This window comes from Trichechus manatus, unplaced genomic scaffold (assembly GCF_000243295.1).
Source record: "Trichechus manatus latirostris isolate Lorelei unplaced genomic scaffold, TriManLat1.0 scaffold00040, whole genome shotgun sequence".
In the NCBI taxonomy this organism is placed as follows: Eukaryota; Metazoa; Chordata; class Mammalia; order Sirenia; family Trichechidae; genus Trichechus; species Trichechus manatus.
Genome location: NW_004443976.1, coordinates 17,107,839 through 17,132,616, shown reverse-complemented (window position 1 = coordinate 17,132,616; position 24,778 = coordinate 17,107,839). Strand labels below are relative to the sequence as shown.

At 38.6% G+C, this 24,778-nt stretch overlaps 1 protein-coding gene across 5 annotated transcripts in view; it reads left to right on the top strand.

Annotated features, from left to right (window-relative positions):
- The window catches only part of PAFAH1B1 (platelet activating factor acetylhydrolase 1b regulatory subunit 1), a 70,068-nt gene extending 51,386 nt beyond the window's left edge, over positions 1-18,682 (top strand). For 4 of the 5 annotated variants that reach the window (XM_004376143.2, XM_023731150.1, XM_023731149.1 and 1 more), the window contains 9 exons: positions 994-1,078; positions 1,234-1,308; positions 2,526-2,732; positions 7,709-7,877; positions 9,907-10,009; positions 10,721-10,949; positions 12,081-12,182; positions 14,109-14,265; positions 15,367-18,682. In XM_004376143.2, the coding sequence (XP_004376200.1) occupies positions 994-1,078; positions 1,234-1,308; positions 2,526-2,732; positions 7,709-7,877; positions 9,907-10,009; positions 10,721-10,949; positions 12,081-12,182; positions 14,109-14,265; positions 15,367-15,440 (1,201 nt within the window). In that variant the 3' untranslated portion in view covers positions 15,441-18,682. Of the gene's footprint in view, positions 1-993; positions 1,079-1,233; positions 1,309-2,525; positions 2,733-7,708; positions 7,878-9,906; positions 10,010-10,720; positions 10,950-12,080; positions 12,183-12,357; positions 14,266-15,366 lie in introns of those variants that run through there. The other variant, XM_023731151.1, reaches the window with a different exon arrangement.
- The last annotated feature ends 6,096 nt before the right edge of the window (positions 18,683-24,778 follow it).

The following is a 24,778-nucleotide window of genomic DNA, read 5'->3' as shown; positions in this document are numbered from 1 at the left end:
TTCCCCAAGACCATGGTCCCCACAGCCCTCCGCCCAGCAGTTCAGTCCCTCAGGGAGTTTGGATGTGTCTGTGGAGCTTCCATGACCTTTCCTTGTACAAATTGTGCTGGTTTCCCCAGTATTAATTAACATTTTAAAGGAAATTCCAGGCAAACAATTATTTCTGTTGTAGTGAGACTTAAGGTTATAAAAATACTGAGACATTGGAGTAAGTTGCCCAGGGATGTGGGTAGGGTCGCTGATCTTCCCTTCTGTGAAGGAATATAAGGAAAGCATGAAAACGCATCTGCTAATTCAACTTCTCTAACATTGGAGTTCTTTTTAATTCTAAATGAATGCCATTCCATGATAGTATAGGAAGTTTATAACTTGTGCCTTTTTTTTCAAACCAGTCTAATTGTTTCAAGGAAACCCTGGTGGCGTAGTGGTTAAGAGCTACGGCTGCTAACCAAAAGGTCAGCAGTTCGAATCCACCAGGCACTCCTTGGAAAGCCTATGGGGCAGTTCTACTCTGTCCTAAAGGGTCGCTATGAGTCGGAATCGACTCGACGGCAATGGGTTTTTTTTTTTAATTGTTTAAAGTTATGTCTGATGAAAAAATGCATGCTAATTATAATTTTATCAAAATATTTTTCTGGGAAACTAAATTCCAGTTGCCAGTCCTTGAGTGGATATTAGCGTAACAAGTAGTAAGGTAAGGCAAAATTGATGATCACTGTCACAAATTGATATCTAATTACATAAGCCTGATCTTGATCTATAGAGTGCCAGCAGCTTGTGAAGTAAACAACACATTAGAAACTTATTATGAAAAGCTCAAGAAGAATATTATAACGTGGATACACTGTGACTAGGGCTAAGTATTCTAGAGCTTTGTTTTTTGGTTCCTTTTTTGTAAAATACGTGTATGATTTAGAAGGGAACTCTCTGAAAAAAGTGTCCTAAAGCTAATGAGATTTTGGTTAGGAGTCATTTGGATTTGTTTTCTTTCAGAAATCGAGCTATAGCAGATTATCTTCGTTCAAATGGCTATGAAGAGGCATATTCCGTTTTTAAGAAGGAAGCTGAATTAGATATGGTATGTTAGATTTTTTACAATTATTCATAGTATAGTTAATGAGTGGATTTTTACTCAAGTATCAGGTTAACAGCTCCATATTCACAAATCTTGTCATTTGTTATTGTGTTATACTTAGCATTGAACTTGGTTTATGCTCCTTATTTTTTGTCTAGAATGAAGAATTAGATAAGAAATATGCTGGTCTTTTGGAAAAAAAATGGACATCTGTTATTAGATTACAAAAAAAGGTAACTTTTTTCTTTAAAGTTAACTGTATTCAGTGGGTTCTCAAAACTTTCTAAATATATTAACATAAAGTATTCTTATGGGACATAAAGTGACTTATGAAGGGCATGCTTCTTAGCTCAAGTAGATATATGAGACTAAATGGGCAGCTCCTGTCCAGAGGCGAGATGAGAAGGCAGAGAGGTCAGAAGCTGGTTGAGTGGACACAGGAGATCCAAGGTGGAAAGGAGGAGTGTGCTGTCACAGTATAGGGAGAGCAACTAGGGTCACATAACAATGTATGTATAAATTTTTATGTAAGAGACTCATTGAATTGTAGACTTTCACTTAGAGCACAACAATAAAAATATGTATATATAAAGTATTCTTCTGCATTAATCAGTAATTATAGCTAATGTGAAAAGGCAATTCAAAGTATGTTTTCTATGCATTATGAGAACTTTGCCTAGGCAGATCATTGCTAGTACATGAGCCTAACTCACGTAACTGGGGTTACTGACTGGGTTGAATCTACACAGCCCTGACCTAAAGGACTTGGTACTGAAAGAACTGATTGGTGCATTTAGAAAGGAAGCACCTGTGGAGCCAGTATAATGCTAGCACTAAAATGTGTTTTTAGACAAGTCATTTTCATCTTTGAGCTTTACTTTTTATCCTTAAAGTGAATACAGTAAATAATACTTCAGGCCTAAAATCGATACTTTTAGTAGGCAAAGTTGGAATAAGTAAATTAAATAACTTGTTACAAGTTAATCCATATACAGCCCTTAGAAAGGTGCCTAGCATATAGTGCGTGCTCGATACATGTTAGTTTTTCTTAGGAATATTATTATTAACATATATATAATGTAAATTGTAGTTTGAGAGGAATTCACCAAGAGTAGCAAACTTAGAGACCAAGACAGGCTCACTTCTCTTTCTCTAAATTAATAGTAGAAGACTCTGTGACCAGAAATAAATTTAAAATTTTCCTTGAATTAATTATAGTTAAGACACAGTTGCACTGAATTTTTCTCAGTTTTTAGTTTTGTCACACTGTTAAGATATTTTGGTGATATATAATATACATTATTTTCAATTAAATCTGATTAATGCAAATGACTGAAATGTTTTCAAGTATTCTGCCATCTATACATGCAAAATAAAAGCAATTTTGAACAAGATGTCAAATATGCTATTTTTATCAGAATCTATAAATAACTGCATGTTCCTTCTCAAGGTTATGGAATTAGAATCAAAGTTAAATGAAGCAAAAGAAGAATTTACGTCAGGTGGACCACTTGGTCAGAAACGAGACCCAAAAGAATGGATTCCCCGTCCGCCAGAAAAATATGCATTGAGTGGCCATAGGAGTCCAGTCACTCGAGTCATTTTCCATCCTGTGTTCAGTGTTATGGTCTCTGCTTCAGAAGATGCTACAATTAAGGTAGGTTTTTTTTCTTTCCTCCTTCTCAAAATTGAAAGATGTGCAGAAGGGTAATTGTTACAAGCAGACTTAAAGTTAACTGGGTGAAAGAAAAAAAGATCCTGAAAATGAGGACGTAAGCAGAGGGACAAGAGATTCTTTGAAACTGTTTGATTGGTACTAAACCTTAAAAGACAGAATTAGAATAAAATTTCATTGTAGCTCCTGAGAGGCAAGCTGCCAAATAAGTTCACTGATAAATTTGAGAAAATGCAGTGTTATTAATTTAGTTTTGGGCAGTAGGTCACCTTGTGCGCTTGAATAATCTATATTCTTGGAGAATGAAGGTAAAGTGGGTGCCTTACTTTAAGCAAGGGTGATATATGAAAATACAAGTTTACAAAATTAGTAATTCGGGGATAAATATATTCTGCAAATGGATCCAGTAGAGGATTCATTTAAATTGGGCTCTCCTTGATATATTTAATACTGGCTTTGATTCCAAACTAAACAGTGGTATTCTCCCGGAGTGTTTAGAATGTAGAAGCTTTTCATTTTATCAGCTATATGTTTCTCTCATGTTTGAATTTTGCTGAGTAAGAAAATATTATGTTTTAATGTCTTATCTTTTTAATCAGGAAAAAAAACGTTGTTTTTTATTTGCCTGTGATAAGACAGACACAATAAAATAATGGTTGTGTAAACCACCTGCAGAAAGGTAAGATAGTCAAAAGGTTTAGGTAGATGTCTCTAAGGGTTATTTCAGATTAAATTCTAGATTTTGTTTTCATTTGTGGAGGTAGAACTAAGAAAATGTGAGTAGATTTTATGTATCACACAATAACAGTCTAGTATAAAATGTAGGCATGACTGTGCTTAACCAGTTTTCCAAATTAAACATTGTTTTACTGTTTTTTTTAAATTGGTTTCTTTAGTTTCTGAATCAGTGACTTCAACCCATAGGGCAGGACTGTAAAGTAGTTGAAAGGTAGTCTTCAGTTCATATGTGCATCGCTTTTTGTAGGCTGAGATAATTACATATCTGATACATTAATGTATTACTGTTTCTCAAATGTATGTAGACATGAATTAAAGTATTAATTTCATGATAGTTTTGTCATTGTGTACTAAAACTGCAACTGCTATCATGAGGTAAGAGAGGAGGTAGACGTTTCTTGAATAGGTTGAAAACCCTTAAGTATTTTGATTCCGCAGCAGTGCTATAAAAGTATAAACAAAAGTGTAAATGTACCATCTTGATACATATCTATTAAGTCAGCTTTAAAATATTACAAGAAATTTAAGAAAATTTATGACCATACCATGTATCACAGCAACTACTTATAGTTCTCCCTTACATTTAGTCTTTATTTGGGTGTGTACACATGGTTGTTTAGTTAATGAAACGTGGTTGTATATAATTTTGTTTTCTTTTTTTAATAAATTTATTTTAGAAATATCTTTGTTTCTGACCATCATTTTTGATAATATTAAAGTGATAATTTTATTTATACGCAGAGGCCGTATAGGGTAGTTAGTGGTCAAGGGCACAGGTGCTAACTTCACCATCTAGTAATTAATTTGATCAAGGGCAGATTAAGAACTTTTTGTGTTTTCTTTCCTCGTCTATGAAATGAATACAGTATCTATTGCGTAGGGCTGTTAGGAGGACTAAGTGAATTAATTCATGACAACTGCTTAATACAGTGCTGAGCACTCAGTAACTTGCAGCTATGTCAACAGTGTGTTAGCACCATTAACACATCCTCTTCCTTTGGAGTTTCTATGTTATTTTCAGTAATCTACTATCATAAATAATGTTGTTCTCTTTGTTGTTATACCTAAAGTTTCTCAATATTCTTGGATATTTTGTGGAATGAAAAACTTTTCACTCCCCTTCTATGCTTTTTCTTTCTTCAGCTATGGTAAAGCTAGGTTATTTCTAAATGATGACTGTCATAGAACTACCTTCCAAAAAATTCAGAGAACACAATTAGGAGACAGAATTTTTTGCAGTTTTGTGACTGTCTTGGGCAAAGTGCCTGATATGTTTGAGGCTCAATTTTCTTATTTGTTGGGGCAAGGGTGGTTAAAAATATCGACATTATAAGGCTGTTCAGGGTAAAATGAAGTAGCTAAGTGAACTGTAGCTAATGTTACAGTTAACAAAAATTAAAAATTGTGTTCTATTAAATAATTTATTGTGTGCAGTTGGTGAATACAACAGAATTGTTCCTTTTAGAGCCATCCAGTTATATTTACTTCATCAACATCTGAACTATAATGCTCTAGGGAAAGCGACAGAGGATAGATGTTTGAAACAGTTAATGATAGTATTTTTAATGGAATCATTTAAATTTTTGAAATTTATTTCTGGTTGTCATTTAGAACTTATTCTTAATATTTTAAAAAATGAACAGGAAACAAAACTGGGAAAATAAGTTTAATAAAACAGGTGAGGGATTGCCAACTTTAATATATAAAGAGTTCAAACAAATATGGAAGAACTATAACGTCTTTGTAGCAAAAGGGACAAAGTACATGAACCGACAGTTCATGCAAGAAGAAATAATGGCTAGCAGACATATAAAAAATTATTGGTCTCATGCTAATAATAGAAGAAATGCAAATTAAAATTATATGTCAAATCTGCAAAGATGTTTAACTTTTAAATGAGAATACTCAGTGCTGATAAGAGTTTGATGAAGCAGGCATTCTCAATTACCTTTGATAACAATCTTTTGGGAAAGCAATTTATCCTTTTTGACCCAATAATTCTTCTTCACCATTGCTATCTGACTGAAGTATTACAAATAAGGACAGATTTTTTTCAGTGTTCAAAGATATATTCACTATAATGATAATGAGAATTTTTAGCCAACAATAGGAATACCTTTAAAAGTAACGTTTGCTAAATATTTAATGCTTTGGAAAAATGCTTATGATAAGAAGCAGAGGGAAAGTAGGATAATGAAATACACAAACACACAGTCACTGCTTAGGAAAAAAGCATAGAAAAAAATGGGAAAAACATGCCATTGATAGGATTTTTTTTGTTGTTTCATTTATGTCAATACAGTGTAGATTTTCTGTCATGAGCATTTATTTTATAATCAGACAAAACATAAGTATCAAGTGAAGAAAATAAAATTAATTCTTATGATTCATTTGAAGTTGATAAACTAACTAAAATACTGTTTGCTCAACATTTATGAAGGGATGAGTTTCATTTTCAGGGTATATTTATTTTAGAGAAAATAGTGTTCTTTAATGAAGACATGGTAAGAAACTGAATTGAAGCTTTGAGGTGAACTTGAGACCGTGAACCTTTCAGTGTGTAAAATGTTCATGGTGTCAAAATTAAACTTTAAGTTACCAAAACAAGACAGAAATATTACAAGAAAACTGAAGACCAATTTACTCTTGAACTAGATGCAGAATCCTTAACAAATTATTAGCAAATTGAATCCAATAATACACAAAAAGGATAATTAATATATCACAAGAAAGTAGAGTTTATCCCAGAATGCAAGATTGGTTCCAGAATCACAGGATACAAGATCAATATACAAAAAAAAATTTTATTTGGGAAGGGTATGTAAGTTTTCTGTAAAGGAAATATTTTTGGAAGATAGTTTATTTTTCTTTAGTGTGTTTTACATAGTTATGAGATCGATCACATGTATAATTTTATATTCTTTTTTTTGCATAACATCATCATATAAAAACCAAAGCCACTGCCGTCAAGTTGATCCCAACTTATAGCGACCCTATAGGACAGAGTAGTACTGCCTCATAGGGTTTCCAAGACTGTAAATTTTTACAGAAGCAGACTGCCACATCTTTCTCCGCCGGAACGCCTGGTGGGTTCGAACCACCAACCTTTCAGTTAGCAGCCAAGCCCTTTAATCACTGTGCCATAAATTCCTTACAGATACAAATTTTATGTTTACTTAACCATTCCCGTAATGTTGGATGTTTAGATTGTTTCCAAGGTTGTAAAATGTATTTTCTACATTTTTCTAAATTGGTTGATACACCACCTGCCACACATCAGTTTGTACTTACCATCGGAAGAATGTCATTTGATTTTAGAGCATGGAATTAGTGTTGGTTAAAGAGTGAACTTCCAGCTAGCATTTGACTACCAGGATAAAAGTTTAATATGTTCTCAAGATCTATTTCTTAGGGTGTTTATCCTTGATAGTTCATTATTTATTCTTTTAGAAAAATTATCTAAGTTACTGTCTTAATTTAGAAAAATATCTAAATTAGCTATTTGTGATTTTTTTTAATCAGTAAATTACATATGCTTTTGTTAATCTGGAAACCCTGGTGGCATAGTGATTAAGAGCTATGGCTGCTAACCAAAAGGTTGGCAGTTCGAATCCACCAGGCACTCTTTGGAAACCCTGTGGGGCAGTTCTACTCTATCCTATAGGGTTGCTATGAGTCAGAATTGACTCGATGGCAACGGGTTTGTTTTTGTTTTTTTTTTGTTTAGTTTATCTATCTATGGACAGTTACGTCTTTTGAAGTCTTAACTTGGCCTCTTAAATGTCTAAGCTCTGCTACTCTATTCTCTGTTGTTTCCTAGTACTGTATATATAATGCCTGTTATAGCCCCTGAGCCTTTTTTTTTTCCCTGCTTAAATTTACTTATTTACATGTGTGTTGCCTGCTTCCAGATTGGGAAGGGACTGTGTCTCGTTCAGCTTTATCTGCCTAACCACTAGTATAGTTAGGTATATGCAGATGCTTAATAACTGTGGTACTAAAGGTCTGTTTAATAGTTGCAACATTAGTTTTCTCTATTAAAAAAATATATTTTAAAGACTCAGTTTGTGCTTGAAGATGTTGTATTTCTAAGACTCTTATTCTTTGACACTTGCTCAGTTTATTAGGCAATAAGGTGCCAGACTGGCCTGCTGACTGCAAGTGTGAAACTAGAGAGGAGAGATAGATTGGCGTTAACCAATTTTCTGTTCATTTGGCAGGTGTGGGATTATGAGACTGGAGATTTTGAACGAACTCTTAAGGGGCATACAGACTCTGTACAGGATATTTCATTTGACCACAGTGGCAAGCTTCTGGCTTCCTGTTCTGCAGATATGACCATTAAACTATGGGATTTTCAGGGCTTTGAATGCATCAGAACCATGCACGGTAAGGGATAAAGGATAGTCTGCCCACCCCCCAAAAAAAGATAGGAGATAGTTTATTATACACAGCAATAGCAGTAACCAGAATATCAACATTTGTTTTGGTTGCCTGAGTCCCAACTTAGGCAATGTGAAAAAGGTCAGGTGTGACAACTGCACGTGCAGTGGGTTAGGGGAGCTGAATGTTTTTTGTTGTTGTTGTTTTATTTGCTTTTAATAGTTGTTGTGATTTGTTGTTTCCCAAAAATTTTATTTTGAAAAATTTTAAACCTACAGAAAAGGTCCCAAAATAGTACAACCAGCATGCCTATACCCCTCACCTAGATCTACCAGTTGTTACCATTTTGTCACATTTGCTGTTTGCTGAACCATTTGAAAATTAGTATAACTGTCTATACTTTGTTTTAAACACTCTGGTTTCATTAAATTCAGTTTAATCCCACTACCCTTTTTTATTCTTTTATTTTTTTGTACGTTTTTCATGTCGTACTGCCATTGTCACTATCCTTTTAGAGGATAGTATTTTAATAGGGATTTCTAATACAGCATTTCAGAGAGAATAATAGTTTTTCTAATAGAGTGAGCAGGTTCCTGCAATTACTCTATATTGGTTGAGGAGCGTATGACATACATAGACCATGGATAAGCCACAGTAGTTGAGAGTTCCTATTATGAGGTTTTAAGTGTCTCTTAGTTGTCTGTATAAAATGGTAACATTTTTCATGAATGTTTTTGGATAAGAAAAATTGCCAGGACATACCTGTGTTCGAAAGAAAGGGAAAATGAAGTTACTGGTTTTTCTATTTTTCTCAACTGGGAAGCTAAAGTCCTGAGAGAGTAAGTGTAGTGAATGAAGGCTGTGAAACCAGATTTCCTTGCTCACTTCTTAATGTTCCATGTGGTGTGGAGTCTCATTGTTAGGTTGTTTCCAGGTCTTTGTGGAAACTTATTTTCTGAGGCGGTGTGGCTTTGTGGAAACAGCATGGGGCTTTGGCTTCAGATTTCTAGGTTCAAATTCGTACTTGTTTACTTAATGATATTAGGAAATTTTAATCTCTTTCATCTGCAAAATGGAGATAATAGCTAAGTCATAAGGTTGTTATGAGGATAAAATGAGATCATGTAACTAACGTTTTGGTTTAGTACCTGGTACATAGATGGTGCTCAGTAAATAGGGATTTTTGTTGCTGTTTGCTTCTTTAAACATGATGAAATTTCAGTGTTTGGGTTTTGTTAAAATAGATTATTCAGTGAGCTTGAGTAAGCTGTGTGATTACATAGAGGATGTAATTTCAAGGATATGTTTTCCCACCCAAGTTATAAATGCGTTAGGGAAGCTTACCAGTTAAAGGAATTCTGGTGAATTCTTTTGTAAAGTCTAGTATTTGTTTCTTTAAATACCCTGTATCTTGTTACTCTAACTTAAAGAAAATAGAGGTCCTTCCAACCATTGTATATTCCTTGAAATATATATTTGAGCATTATCTGAGGCTTTTGCTGCAAAGGATAGCCATTTGGAAATGTGAATAATATATATAGAGAGAAATGCCTTTTTTTTTAATCCCCAAGAACATCAGCAACAAAATAATTCTCAACCACTATTTTAAATATAGAACCCAGTGCCCCCCCCCCCGCTCTTTTTTTAACCCATTCTGTTTAGCTTTGTAAATCTTATTTCTATCTTATATCTTAGAATATCAACCATGGGGAATTTTATTTAGTTTCATATATAAATAAATACTCAGACGAGGGCATGTGGATATATTCAAATGTTTATGATGCCGATGCTTTATATTTTTAAACAGTTGTGCAGGTTGAAATTTAATCATAAATAGAGCTGGCTACTTATTTCATTGTGGATCATTTTGTTAAGTTACTAATTCCTTAACTTTTTTGTGTAAATACAGGTTTCTTATCAATTCATATAAAGCCCAGTGTACTTAGGTGATATTTGAAATCCCATGGTGAATGACTAGGGTTTGAATGTTCCTTGTGGTGTATCACTCATTGTGTTGCTGTGTTATGTGTTTTAGGCCATGACCACAATGTTTCTTCAGTAGCCATCATGCCCAATGGAGATCATATAGTGTCTGCCTCAAGGGATAAAACTATAAAAATGTGGGAAGTGCAAACTGGGTAAGTAAGTTCAGTTGAAAAGGCATCAGCTAAAGATACAGTTGAGGGGAAAAAAAAAAAGTGTTCTGAGTATTCCAGTAATTTTGGCTTTAACCCATGATAGTGACTAAGAGTTGTATTATATGCTTTAAAACTAAGTTTTAATCTCTTAACTGTCCCCCTAAAAGGAACAGAGCATGTTACAAGAGAGACTTCATGTCCTTGAGAGCCATTTCTATGTAATGGCTTATTTTCTCTGTGATCTTCTTTTAGGTAATCTCACTGTGGGTTTAAATTAAAATGTAAATAGCATTCGTGCAGGTATGCTGTTAGGCTGGATTTGGTTGTGCTTAGAATTATACATGATTGTTGTAATAAAACCTTAACCTACCAGTTTTACCCACATTAGTAAAGCATGCCTTTTTCCCCAACATGGCTAGAAATATTTTTAAGTTTAGTGTGTATGTTCAGTTTTGCAAAGATTTTCCTTCTAAATTTTGTTGTTTTAGTTAGCTTCTTAATGGTACTCCTATCAGCTTATTTTAACTGATTTGTTGACTTTCCAGCCTGTTTGTCTCCATCTTTTATTAACCAGGATTGTACATTTATTCTGTTGACTCATATGATTTAAGTTGGTACCATTCTCTTCATCTAGTGCATAGCTAGTTTTCCCTTCTGGGATGTGTCCCAGTGATTGGCATTCACGGTGTGAATTGTTGCTTTTATTGACAGCTACTGCGTGAAGACATTCACAGGACACAGAGAATGGGTACGTATGGTGCGACCAAATCAGGACGGCACCCTGATAGCCAGCTGTTCCAATGACCAGACGGTGCGCGTATGGGTGGTAGCAACAAAGGAGTGCAAGGCCGAGCTCCGAGAACACGAGCATGTGGTAGAATGCATTTCCTGGGCTCCAGAAAGCTCATATTCTACTATCTCTGAAGCAACAGGATCTGAGGTACTTGTGTGCTTTGCATGACATTCTTCATGATTTTGTTGCTGATAACCTTAGAACTTTCAGTTACTTTTCTGAGTCTCAATTCCAGGGCCATTTATGCATTTAAAAATCTGCCTCCCAGAATTCAGAGTCTTGAAACTCTTTACTCTTTCCAGCCTATAGATAGATGTGTTTATATTTTTTTAACCAGTGTTTATTTTTGCTGCCTGCTGACTCTTGACTTGATATGTGATATGGATGGGGGATTCACCTGAAGATTGAAAGTGCTCATTTAAATATATCAGAAGTGCCATTGTTATAAGAGTATAATGATGCAAGATGTAAATGTGGGAGAGGTTTAAGTTATGTTTTAGAAAAATAGCCTTCTTTATAATGAAGGAAAACTATTTTATTGGTAAATTTATGGTAAAAGCAATTGAGTATTTAAATATTTCTTTAATATTTCATGTAGAGGCTTCTGATACTCTCTTGATCACTAAAAGCACTAGTTGAGTCTGGAGTTTTATATTTCTTCATGATTCTTAATTTGTGTTTTTCATTTGTTGTTAATACCTTAAAAATAAATTATGAAATGTTATTTCTGTGAATAAGTCATATGAGCCAAAATTGACATTTCTTTTAATAGAGATGTCGTATCATATGATTTAAAAATTTCATTTTAATAAATGAAAGAGGAAAATCCGCCCCCCCCCAAAAAAAATTATTTTTCTAAATGAAGCTTATGTTGTAATCTCTATTTTGGCTGGCTGTTGTAGTTTCAAATTCTTTTTACTGCCCTCTGGTGGTGGTCACTTACCATATGCTATAAATTGGATTCTGGCTTAACTTTATATAAAGGCTGAATTAAATAGTTTTAAAATCCTTCTCGATTACAGAAATCTTGAGCAGTAAATTTATCGTATGGTTGTATTCTAGAAGCTGAATCTTAAATAGAGGTTTACTATTTTTGTATTATCTGTGACTTTCCTGTGTAGCCTGGATGTAATGTCTGGAAGGCTTCTTTATGCATTTCAATAAATTTTTTTAAAAATCGCAATTTTCAAAATTAGATCATTGTTTATATAAAAGCTGTTTAAAGTCCTTACTTAAAATTCTGGTATGGGAAATTTAATTCTTCCATATTTTCTGTAGACTAAGAAAAGTGGCAAGCCTGGGCCGTTCTTGCTGTCTGGGTCCAGAGACAAGACCATTAAGATGTGGGATGTCAGCACTGGCATGTGCCTTATGACCCTTGTAAGTTTGCACAGTCTTACGACTTCTTTTGCGTCTTCACTGTGTTTATATACCTTTTTGTGTTAGATGCCTTGTGATGTCTTATTAAATAATCTAAAAAGCATTCAAGGCTTTAAAATAAACTCTTTATCAAGATGATTTTTCTTAATTTTTTTTCTTAATTTTATTGTTACAGTGATATGAAATGTGTTTCTACAGACTGTCATGTAAAGATTTCTACAAAGCCAGTCACTACTGAGGGAGATCCTGTATCTTTAAAATGGGTATAACGTCTCCTGTGAAGGGGAAACTGTATTTTTATAGACCCATTCATTTTTTTAAGTGGTTTGCTTCTATATTACTATACTTCCTTTCAGTATGAATGCTTTTAATTATCACGTATTTGTTCACATGGTCCAGTTTATTTCATTTGTTTTACCATTCTAAAATGAATGGTTCTAGTTTTTTTACTTGGAAATGCGTGTTTCATTTTAGGAACACCTTGATTTCAGTATGAGGATATATAAAATGATAGTAAGGATTTGTGGACATTTCTGTTTATTTAAAGGAATTCAAGAGAATCTGTGGAGATTAATCCAGGAGTAGTTTTTATAATTTGGCATCGATGTTTGCTTAGAGATTTTTTTAGGTACTAACTGTATCTTGAAGTGATTGTTTCTTTTTAGGAAGAACTTACTAGAAAATTAAATTCTAGTAGTTTTCTGAGCTGAGTTCAGTTACACTATGTTGCTGTTAGAAAAGATGATCTACGTTTAAAATCAGAACGCATGGTCTCCCCCATTCACCATGAATTTACCCTGGAGGTTTCTGGCTCCTTTTTTCTGTTCATTTTGGTGTGGCCACAAGAAACGTAACCTGACTTCGACTGGTGACTTTAAATGAGGACAGCACCAAAGCAAACTATTCTGTTGCCTCAGTTGTCTCTTACTGTTAGTAGTTATTACAGCTTTTGGGAGTACTTTTTACAAAAGCAATATAACTGTTTCCATTGTAGAAAAAATTAGAAATATACAGAAAAGCAAAAAAAATAGTAAAACACTCCCTCAGATTACTGTGTCTAATAACCCCTTCCAAGTTTATTTTTCTAGACTAAAGCTGACCAGTAGAACTTTCTGAGATGATGTTCTGTATGTGCACTATCTACTATGGTAGCTACTAGCCACATGTTGCTGTTAAGCTCTTGAAATGTGGCTAGTGAGACCTAAGGAACTGAATTCTTAATTGTATTTAATTTTAGTACATATATATTTAAACAGCCACACGTAGCTAGTGGCTAACCTATTAGACCACACAGTTTTAAACATTTTTCTCTGTGCCTAAATTAATATATAGCTAAACATAGTGTTTTTTCCCCCCCCATGAAAATGGTATCATACTATAGACCTTGTAGAAAACATTGGGAACATAAATGACACTTTCTCATGTTGGTTAGATACTCTTCTACACTGGTTATAATGTTTTGATGAACAACTTTGTTACCTAAATCTCTGAGTACATCCTTATTATTTCTTAGGATAAATTATAAGAAATGGAACCGCTGGGGCAGGGGATGTAAATAGATAGAGGAATGAATAGATGTCCTTTAAAACTTTCCCCCTAACCTTTTGTTTTGAAAAAATGTAAACCTATAGAAGAAATACAGGAACAGTACAGTGAATACCTGTATATTCACCTAGAGTCACAATTATTAACATTTTACTTTGTATGTGTGTGTGTACATATATGTGTACATTGTGCTGAACCATTTGAGTTACCTGTAGGAACCGTGGCACTTTACCCCAAACATTTTAGCATGTACTTCTGAAGAACAAGTGTATTCTTCGACATAACCACAGTAAAATTATCACACTCAAGAAATCTAACATCGATACGGTCCATATTCAGATTTTCTCCAGTTATCCCAATAATGTCCTTTTTGTTTTTAAGGTGGGTCATGATAACTGGGTACGTGGAGTTCTGTTCCATTCTGGGGGAAAGTTTATTTTGAGTTGTGCTGATGACAAGACCCTACGTGTATGGGATTACAAGAACAAGCGATGCATGAAGACCCTCAATGCGCACGAACACTTTGTTACCTCCTTGGGTATGTATGCATGGTGAGGGTTCTGAGCAATTAGATTCTATAGTGCCAGACATAAAAGTTTTATGTAAAAACATGGACTCTTCCAGGTAAGAAATGATTATGTGCTTTCATGGCAAAATAAAGAATGCAGGTTAAGACTTTTTTTATTCCTCTCATATGTTTTAAATTTTCTTTTCCTTAACTCTGTCTCCATTATCAGCCTTATAATAAAAAATTACTTTCTCCATTGTTCAGCATTGGTTTTAGAAACTAGAATTATGAAAAGAAAACTTACCACTCTACTAGTTTGTAACTTTCTGAAAGGAAATCTTACTCAACCTTTTCCCTATAGTGGGTAATACTGTCATGTGTTAGGAACTCATGGAATTGTATTTGAGTGTAGTAAACATCCTCAATATCATCTGCCCTTGAATCTAGAGTTTAAGATGGTGAACACGGTAAAATACAATACACTAGGATGTGATGAAGGAGCCCTGGTGGCGCAGTGGTTAAGTACTCGGCTGCTAACCAAAAGGTCAGCAGTTTGAGCCCACCAGCTGCTGTATGGGACAAAAGACCTGGTGATTTGCTCCCATAAAGATTACAGCCTAGAAAACCCTATGGGGCAGTTCTTCTCTGTCCTACAGGGTCAGTATGACTCAGAATCGACTCAGTGGTGCACAGCAGCAGGGTGTGATGGATCTAATGATGAAGATAAGCCTCAGTAAAATAGGGCTAATAACCTCTCAGGATTGTTACAAGGTTTAAGTGTGACTGTTAAAGCATTAGTACTAAGCCTGGGATATAGTTAGTGTTCAATAAATGGATACATTGAGGCTGTCCTTGTGGTTAGATTTGAGTGTTTATGTAGCTGGGATGAGGGTGTGCATTTGCAACAAAAATGTGAAGGTAGTATTTTGTCATTGAGTCTCAACTTTCCTAACTCAGTTGGTAAGCTTAATACCTTGTAGATAGGGCGTGTGTGTGTGTGTGTGTGTGTGTGTGTGTGTGTAGAAAAAGAAATGGATTTCCTGGCATTTGGACTTGCGTATTTTTGTGGCTCATTAAAGACTGTATGTGACTCAATCTGATTTTAAAATAAGCCTTTTCTTTTTCTTCCAGATTTCCATAAGACGGCACCGTATGTGGTTACTGGCAGTGTAGATCAGACAGTAAAGGTGTGGGAGTGCCGTTGATTGATTCTCATTTGGCCCCTCCTCCCTTTTTCCTCTGGATGCACTCTGATGATACCATGGTTACCCCCATTGAGCTCTGTTTAAATAAATATTGTCCTTTCATGTAAATTATTCTGGATGTAGATTGAGCTTATTAAATGTTACACACAAAGTATTCATGCATGGTGAATCCAAATTGTATACTGTAAATTTACATACGTTGTCTAGAAGTACCATAGGGTTTAAAAACCTGGGCTGGCATTGGTCACACCAGGCCTGAGAAGGCAGAAGTTGAATAAATTGAACTAGGGCACTAAACTGAATAGTTGACAGTGTCATTTTATGTTGGATTATTAATTCCTGTTTTTCTTTCTGCTGTCTGTTGGTGCCTGACTTGATGGCCTCATTTGGGGGAAGTGGTGGTTTTTAGGGCTTTTTCTGAAATGTGTATCTATGTAACATCACTTAAGTGTGCTTAATAAATCTTCTTTAAGGATGTTAGATAATAAGGCTACAATTCAGAATCTTCTAAACCATCTGTGTAATTAATGAAGATTACACATTGGTATTTTTGTCATGATTCATTTGCCAAATCAATAGGATTTGTTTTGGCAGCCTAGCAAGCAAAGGCTAGTGGTATATTCATGTAAGAAAATGACTGTAAGACTCAAATAAGAAAAATCTCAGCATCTAATATCAAGTCATTTCTTTCATTTGGGTCCTGATGTTTTGTAAACAGGTTTAAAAAAAACACTGTAATACTCTTAGGCTTTTATTTCCCACACTTAGACGTACTTGCACTTGTAGTCTCCATGCTGTTAGACTGTTCAGTGAGATGACTTCCAAGTAGAACTTAATCTCCCCATTTTGTGTGTCATGGTACAAATCACTATTTGTTTTTGATGTTTTTTAGGGATGTGCAATGTGCATTACATAATGACAGAAATACTGAAAAGGTTGTGTTTGCCCATTTTTAGGGAGTGGAAGAAATACAGCAGTTTGTTTTTCAACATGAATCTGATATCAGTTTGAATTGTGTATACCTTACAAGTTTAAAAAAATTACAGGGTTTATGGAATGTGCATAAGATGTACTGTGTTTTCACCTTTCGTTTATCTATAATGTTATAAGTATATGGGCCTATCTGTAAATGGGTAAGTCTGTATATGTATATCACATACATACAACCTTCCTGTACTTGGGTCCTAGGTTTTTTAAGAAGTGCTAAAACGTATAATTAGAATAAATCTTGCTATGGAATACCATGCTTTAGAACAAACCCTTTTTGATCCTAATGCTTCTGATTTTCCCAGCTGATGGAAAATCACTTTAGGTTTTTTTCCCCCTAATTTGGCCATTCAGCATTTTACACATCCCTGATATATTGTATATTTTGATCCAAAGTTACTACAAGTAGGTTTGAGAATTTTTACCCATGACTTTTGGAACAATATTCCATTGAAGATTCTTAATAAAGAACTCCATTGCTTAGCTAACCAACATTTTTTTTTAAGTCATTTGAAAAATTAACAGAACAATGAAATAACAATGATAGTTTAACAAAGATGAATTTATTCTGAATTGCATTTTATTCGTTTGTGTAATGCGTGATTTTTAAAATGTCCCGTTGAGTATTTAATGGAAATTTGGCTCCTGAAAAAGACAAAGGGTGAGAGTTAACGTCCTGTAGGTACACACGGAGAACAGGCCATGCATTTACTAGAAGCAGCTTAATGTCCAGCTTGTGTTTCTTTCCTTCTTTCTTTTTTTAAAATAATTTCCTGAGAGACCTCTCTGGAAGAGAAAGTGTTTTGAGAACTAATGGCTATATTTAAGGACAATACATTACAATTTAAGCTAATTCCTTAAATACAGTAGAATAACTTTCAGGACAATTTTGCCTCACAACCCTGCTTACATTGAAGAATCTCCCCTCACCCCCCTTAGCTGTTCTGACTGGATTTTTCTACAAAAGCTATGGAAAATATCTTTGTTCTCATTTGCTGCTATTTCCTGTCCTATCTTGAGAAATATAAATACATAGAAATGGTGCATCTTAACATTTGTACATGTATAAATGTCTTGTATTTTAATTCGTTTTTAGCATGTAGTAACACGAATTGTTTTAAAGGGTAAGCCACAACATCTAGAAATCATTCATAGAGATGAACAATAAAGGAAAAAATGGTACCGATTTAGGAGGAAACAAAGCTGCTTGTCCGCTGAGTTTCTTCCCCTGCAGCCTGCGGTGACTTTTGTTGACAAAGGAGGAGAAACAATATTACTCTATAAGCAAAGTTATCCTTACTTGGGAGATTGCCACAGCCTGCTGCTTAGTTGAGTTACCAGACATCCTCCATTTAAGAAGCAGCGAACATAGAATCTCAGGGATGGTCCTCAACTGGATCCAAATGTAACGAGCCCTGTTTGACTAATGAAGGAGGGTGGGGGAGAGCGATCCATCCACAGTCCGGAATCAGATTTGCAAAGGTTTCCTGTACTGTTGTTTGACACTGCCCTGTTGATGCCCTTTCTTACTGTTTTCTCCGTTTTCTCTGTCTGCTGTCTAACCCTGTGCCTTGCCTGGGATAAGTACAATGATGAGGTTACTGGTTTGGATTGTAAGTAGAGGAATTTATTAATTTGTTGAGAGGTTCACTGCTGCTTTGTCACTTTCTTAATCAAATTGGCCATCTATTTAAGAAATAAAAAGCTAGTAGAACTGCATCCTCAGATGATTATTGACTTTTGTATGTGTGTAAAGACAAGAACAGACATTCCAGTGCCACCCTAATATATCGTGCCCAACAAGTCCTAGCTGCACTCTGGAAAGTGCAAGCCGCGTAAGCTGTGGTTGAGACATCGTGTGGAGAATAGTTGCTGTTTCACATGGCATCTTGCACTTTAGGAGGCTAAGACCGTCCTGTTGTGTCTGTGTGGTGTGACCAATGGTGTGCCCAGAGCACTACGCTAAAAATCACTAGTGTTAGCAAGTCGTCCCGGGCTGTGGAGTGCTCGCTGTAGTCTTTTGGAAGCTTTGGCTTTAGATTCACCAAGCCCAGTCTCCTTCCTGTCTGTGCCCTGCTCTCCTGTCCGCCTCTTTCTGTTTCTATGTGAACTTCCAGGTAATATCACTCACTAAATAGTTTTTTTTGAAAACTTTAAAAAACAAACTAAAAGTAAAGGATGTTTTGTTGACAGTGGTGGCTTGATAATCCTTAAGCAACTGAAGTTTAAAAAAAAAAAAAAAACTGAAGGAAAAGGCACTTAAAATGGTTACATTTTCTGTCCAGCTGTATATAAGTCCGATGTGTTAACTGATCTAGATGACACAAAGAAGAATCTCCTGGTAGAGAAGCGATATGTGCAAAGTTGGTGGAAAAGGTTCTAGTTTTTTTTTTCCCCAGTGTGGTGGGGGGAGGGCAAGATGGGTTTACAAGTCACGACTGGACTGAATTGGCCTTTTTATCTTTCCACTCTATCATGTAAGTAGCTGCTTTCTTGTCCTGCCTATCCTTCAGGCATCCCTAAAGCTCACTCTGAAGATGTTAGAAACAAAATCTTCGAGTTAGAAGTTGATCCTGATACTGACATGAAGGCAAGCATCGATTTCATATGAACATTGGAGAGGTGGTAATTGGAGGAAACAGCTCCCCAGATTGTAAGAGTTAACTGAAGATATTGACACAATTTTAAAAAATCAGTAAAGGAATGTATATAATATTGCTCTTGTGTTTTACAGTAAGATTTGTTGCTCTCAGACTGTGTAAAACAAAATTTATTCATGTTTTCTGCATATTAAAAAAATCTTATTGTACCAATTGGTAAACTATTAAATGCCTATAAAACTAGATGTGATTTTTTTTTTTTTTTCTCGGTGTGTTTGTGCACAGATTTAAAACCGTTTTAAGTTGAGGTCTGATTAGGAAATGGGACTGTCTTCATAGCAGTCATGAAAGAGTAAAGAAGGCACCAGAATGCAAAGTGGCTGCAGGCAGCAGGGCCTTGGTTGGAAGACGGTTGTTCAGGGGGTGCCAGTAATGCCCTTACTTGCTGTCTCTCTTTCCCCATTCGGGCTGAGGAAGAAGGGCTGCAGTAGGGCCCATATGGTAGTGGTCTGACACAGAGCAATTAAAGACTATCTTCCAAGGCCTCAAAACCCCCCGTCCCAGCTGCCCATTGACTGACTGTGCAGCTGAGGCCAAAGAGATGAAAGCAGGAATGGCCTGTTATAGGCGCCTCTGGTGGTCAAGGCCCAGAGATGAGAATCCCTACCCCGTTTGTTGTATAATGAGTGAGCCTTTGTTCTGCCCAGTGATCTTGGGTTCATGAAGATCCTTATTGTTTTCCATTTTGGCTGAAATGTACCAAAGAAAAGATCCTGCTTTAACACATGTTGGCTGTTCCACCTCTTAGCCCCTATCCAAGGCCCAGGGTCCACCTGCTGCCCATCTCAGCGCACCCATGACGTCTTAAGCCCACTCGATGTATTACACACCGCTTTATTCTCCATCTTTATGGGCAGATGCTGGATGATGTGGCTCTTCTCACAGCCCAGTTATTTTCCTGCCGCTTATTGAGAGTAGCTTCTCCCCCAGAGTGGAAAGCTGGGCCCAGAGCAGTAGGTAAATTGCCTGCAGTTTTAGTTTCTTGCCATCTGACAACCTTCCTATTTCCTTAGAAGGGTGCTCCTCTCTTTCACCTAGGCTGAGCTCCAGGTGATGGGGCCAGCCACTTTCCCTACCAGTAGAGTTCTAGCTTTATTGTCACACTAATGTGCTGTTTATTGTCACACACATCAAGTCTTCCAAGATTCATGGTTGTGTCCTAACTAGGGTGAGGGGCAGGAAAGTGAAGACTTGCGGGGGGGCGGGGAGTGGCACTGCCCCGGCTTTGGCTGCTTTGTCCCTGCCCTCATATTACTAGCTTAGTCTGGTAAACACTTGAGTGCAGACTGGCAGTGCTCCACTGTTGACAGGTTAGAATCCTCTACGCTAGCAGCATCAGCATCACCTGGGAACTCCTTAGAGATGCAAATTCTTGGGCCCCGCCTGAGTCCTGCTGGGTCTAAAGCAATCTGAGCCCAGAGATCTATTTTTAGAAGATCTCAGCGATTGAGGCTCAAGTTTGAGAACCACCGATCTAAATTATCCAACTTCTCACCAATGGGGAAATTTGGGCAGATGTCACTGGTCCTTGGACCCCATCTGGGGTTTGAATTCATAACTCTCCTCACTTAGACACATGGAGTTTGCTCCTTATGAATATTTTGTCATCATTCCTACTTGGTCACCTGTTCCTCTTTCAATGAAAGTGGGGCTGGAGGGACTAGGGGAGGGAAAACACCTGGCATTTGATTGCCTGTTAGATGCCAACACTTGTAATACACTACGCATACCTTTATTGTCACATACATCCCTTGCTGGTGGTGGCCTAGTGGTTAAGAACTTGGCTGCTAGCCAAAAAGTCAGCAGTTCAAATCCACTAGCCACTCCTTGGAAACCCTATGGAGCAGTTCTACTCTGTCCTATAGGGTTGCTGTGAGTCAGAATCGACGACACCAGGTTTGGGTTTTTTTTGGTGGATATAACTGCATTTTGTGAACAAGAAAACAGGCTCATGGCAGGTGGGTTCATGTGCCAAAGGTATCACAGCTGTATCGGGGGTGAGCTGGAATTTCACCCAAATGTACTTGCTCTTTCCCTTAACAGAGATTCCGCCTATATAAAACATCTTGTTAGTGATATAAAGGGGTGGGAGTGGGGGGGTTCTGACATCTTTTTAAAAAGGTAGATTTTAATTTTCAGTGCAGGAAAGACGTCCTCTCCCATTCCTGCCCCCACCCTCCCATCACCACACCCCACCCCACTGCCAGCCCCACTGTGGTATGGCCTGGGAGTGGATAAACAAGGGTGTCTTGCCCACACGTACCCGCCATAGAAAGGCTCCTCAGTCATTCGATGTGAAGTGACTTTATTCTCAATGATGATCGTATCCTGAAGGGTCTGCAGCTCAAGTCTGATTTCTTTTTTCTCATTAATGACCGACCTGCTTAAACCAACCAAACCAAACCTGGTGCCGTCGAGCCAATTCCAACTCATAGCGACCCCACAGGACAGAGTAGAACTGCTCCATAGTTTCCCAGGATTCAAATTTCCAGGTGGATTCGAACTGCCGACCTTTTGGTTAGCAGCCACATGCTTAACCACTGCTTCACCAGGGCTCCACCTGCTTTAAAAACCAAGTAAAATCAAACCCATTGCTGTTGAGTCGATTCCGACTCCTACTGACCTTATAGGACTGAGGAGAACTGCCCCAGACAGTTTTCAAGGAGCAGCTGGTGGATTCCAACTGCCGACCTTTTTTTTGGTTAGCAGCCAAGCTCTTAACCACTGCACCACCTGCTTAAAGAGGGTACTGAGGATGGCTACCCATCCTCTGCAGCTGTCCTGGTTATGCTTGCCTTCTCTGATTTGGTATGTTTAGATCCTGGAGATAAGGGGTGAGGATACCTTATTCAGGAGTCCAGCTCCCTACCTGGAGGGTGGTGCCAGTAGTGCCCTTATAGGACATATAGGAATTCCCTAAGTTTAACGGTTCTCTCAAAACTCATCTTTAATAATGACAGTTTTGGAGGGTGGGGAGTAGAGACAGGTGACACACACTTAAAAAGTTTAATTTGGTTGTAACAGTTCTTTTTAAAACATTTTTTAAATTATGGAAGTAATATGTGTGTTAAGAAAAAGCCAAAAGAAGATTAGTGGAAAGTAAAAGACCTGGGTGAGGGATTGGGGTATGAAGAGACGGGGTGTGGCTCACGAAGCTTAGTGACAGTCCATTTTCCACCTTGAGTAGTTGCCCATCCAAATGGAGACCATAACACAACACGTACCAGTTCTCACACTGAACTTTCCTGGATACCACTCAAAAAAAAACTGATATCTGTCAGTCAGAAGGGAAGGAGAAAGGGTGGATTTCACACCCAGAGCCTCCGCTTCCTCTTAACAGCCCCTTGTCGTCTGGATTGTTAGGATGCCTGACAGCACTAGCATGTTTAGGGGGTAGACCATGAGAAATGGGCCACCCAGGTGACTAGTAAATAGTAGAACAAATGGTAATTAAATCCGATCTATTCTCACCTTCACAAGATGATGCTCTCATTTCTAGAGGTGAGGTTGAGACATGTAACCCCGTGGGCACAGCATAAAAGCACGTTTACAACACAGCCATGGAAGCGTAAAACTGTTGGTGGGGGACCAGGAGGTGGATGCATATGGCGTAATGGTCAAGGTACTGATAGGTTTCAAAGCCCACCTGAAGGGCAGGCACCTTTCTCCACCTGGCCCAGGAAAAGAGACCTGAGGGTTGGCATTTGTTTTTCCTTCAAATTTCAAAGACACAACGGGCTGTCCAAGTACTCAAACAGGCATTCATACACCCGAGGCTGAGGGCTGGCCGGCTCAGGAGACGGTGGCCACTCAGCGGGCACCAGCTCTCAAGAGTTTTAAATGTTTCCCCTCCCTTGGAGGCAGGCCCACTGCTCGCTCCACCCTCCATCTTCACTGGCCCTGCCCCTCAAACCCACCTAAGTGGGCTCCCTTTGCCCCTTTCCATCCAACCCCCCATCTCACTCCGTTCTAGCACTCTTTGTTCCCGGCTCCTAGGGATGCTGCCCAATCCTGGCTCACGATAAGAGAGCCCCGCCCAGCTAGGTGCCCAGTGAGGACTGGCGCCTCAGCGCCTCAGGCCCCACCCCCCGCCAGTGGCAGCCCTCCCCGACTGCCCACACCCCAGAGCTCTAAGGAGGGGCAATTCTCAGCCTCTTCTCTCCTGTGAACAGGAACAGGTGACGTTCGTGTGTGACACTGCCTTGGGTCTAATGACTGACATGGGCAAACCCCAGCCTGAGACTCCACCCCCTTCCCTCCTTCTTAAACATTACAGGATATCCTTGAATGTGACCTAATATACATATTCATCTGCTTTAAACTCCTTTATCAGTAACACAGAACTTCACGCAGGAGAGGCTGGCGCAGCAGGTCTCAAAAACTCACTTTATTCCAATGTGAAATGAAGACGTGATGGTTTAAAAACAAGAAAAAGTTCTTGATCAGCTGTGGGGTCGCTTTGCTTGCTAGCTCATGCCCACTCCCTTTGAAACAAGGTGTCTGGACAGACCATACCCATAAGCAGCTCTCAGCAAAGCCCCAGGCAGAGTCACTGGGCCAGAACTGCTCCCTCAAGTTCCCAAGTGTCACAACCTCCTCCCTGTCAGAGGTCAGGGCTCCGACAGCAGGCAGACTAGCAGCACAGGCAGGCGCGGAGCAGAGCAGCGGGCACGGGGCCACCCTCACCCTCATGCGGCCCTCCCCTGCCACCCCAGCCCCTCTCTGCAGAAGGTGCTGTGTGGGAGGACCAGGTAGGGAGCTGGGCTCCATAAACAGGTGACAGTCACTCTACCTGGCAACTTCCCCCAGGATCCATGATTCAGTCCTGTCCCCCTTCACCCGGCCCCACCCCCACTGTGCGTTAGGCAGCTCAGGTTAAAATGGGGAGGATACATTCAGACTGTAGCCCCCAAGGTTATCCCCATCTGGGGGCAAGAGGGGGAAGGCAGGTCAGAGCCTATGGCAGCGCCTCCTGCCGGGGCATATGGGCTAGAGGTTGGGCTGGGCACAGAAACATTGGGGCATCCCCATTGCCACCCCGCAGTCCCTGAGCCACAGCCAGGCCAGCCCCAGTCATGGGTAGCAAAACCGCTACAGCTCCGATCTTGCCAAAAAGCTAAAGTGCACCTGACCCTCCAGCCCTACAACAGAGCTGTCTCCCCACCCCCAAGACACAGGAAAGCCCCCCATCTTTCTGGCTTAAAACCTGGACGTCAAGCCAGGCTGGGCCTGGGGCTAGTGGCAGCAAAAGCAGCGGCCACAATGTCAAACATACAAATGACCTGAGAAATCGCATCTGCATTCACCCACTCAGGACTGACTCGGGGCTATGTACAGGCAAGGGAAGACAAGTCAGGGTGCTCGCGGCCAGGGACACACTCGCACACATCTGCTTGAAGGCAGGGGGACGGGGGGCACCTGCCCCTGCGGGGAACTGATGCCCACACACTCCATCACATGTCTTCAATGGGCCTCGGCTTCGTATATTCTTTGAACCAGTGCAAAAACATCCTTGAGGGCAGGCAGGCCAGGCCGGGGTCCCAGGAGGATGCTGGGGGTGGGGTGGGGTTGGAAATGTAAAGGAAGAGGGGCTGTCTCCTCTCCCAGTCTGCAGGGCATACCCTCTTCTCCTGGAGTCTGGATTGCTGGGTAATGGGGCAGCTGACTGACTGTCCGTCCGTCTCTCCCTTT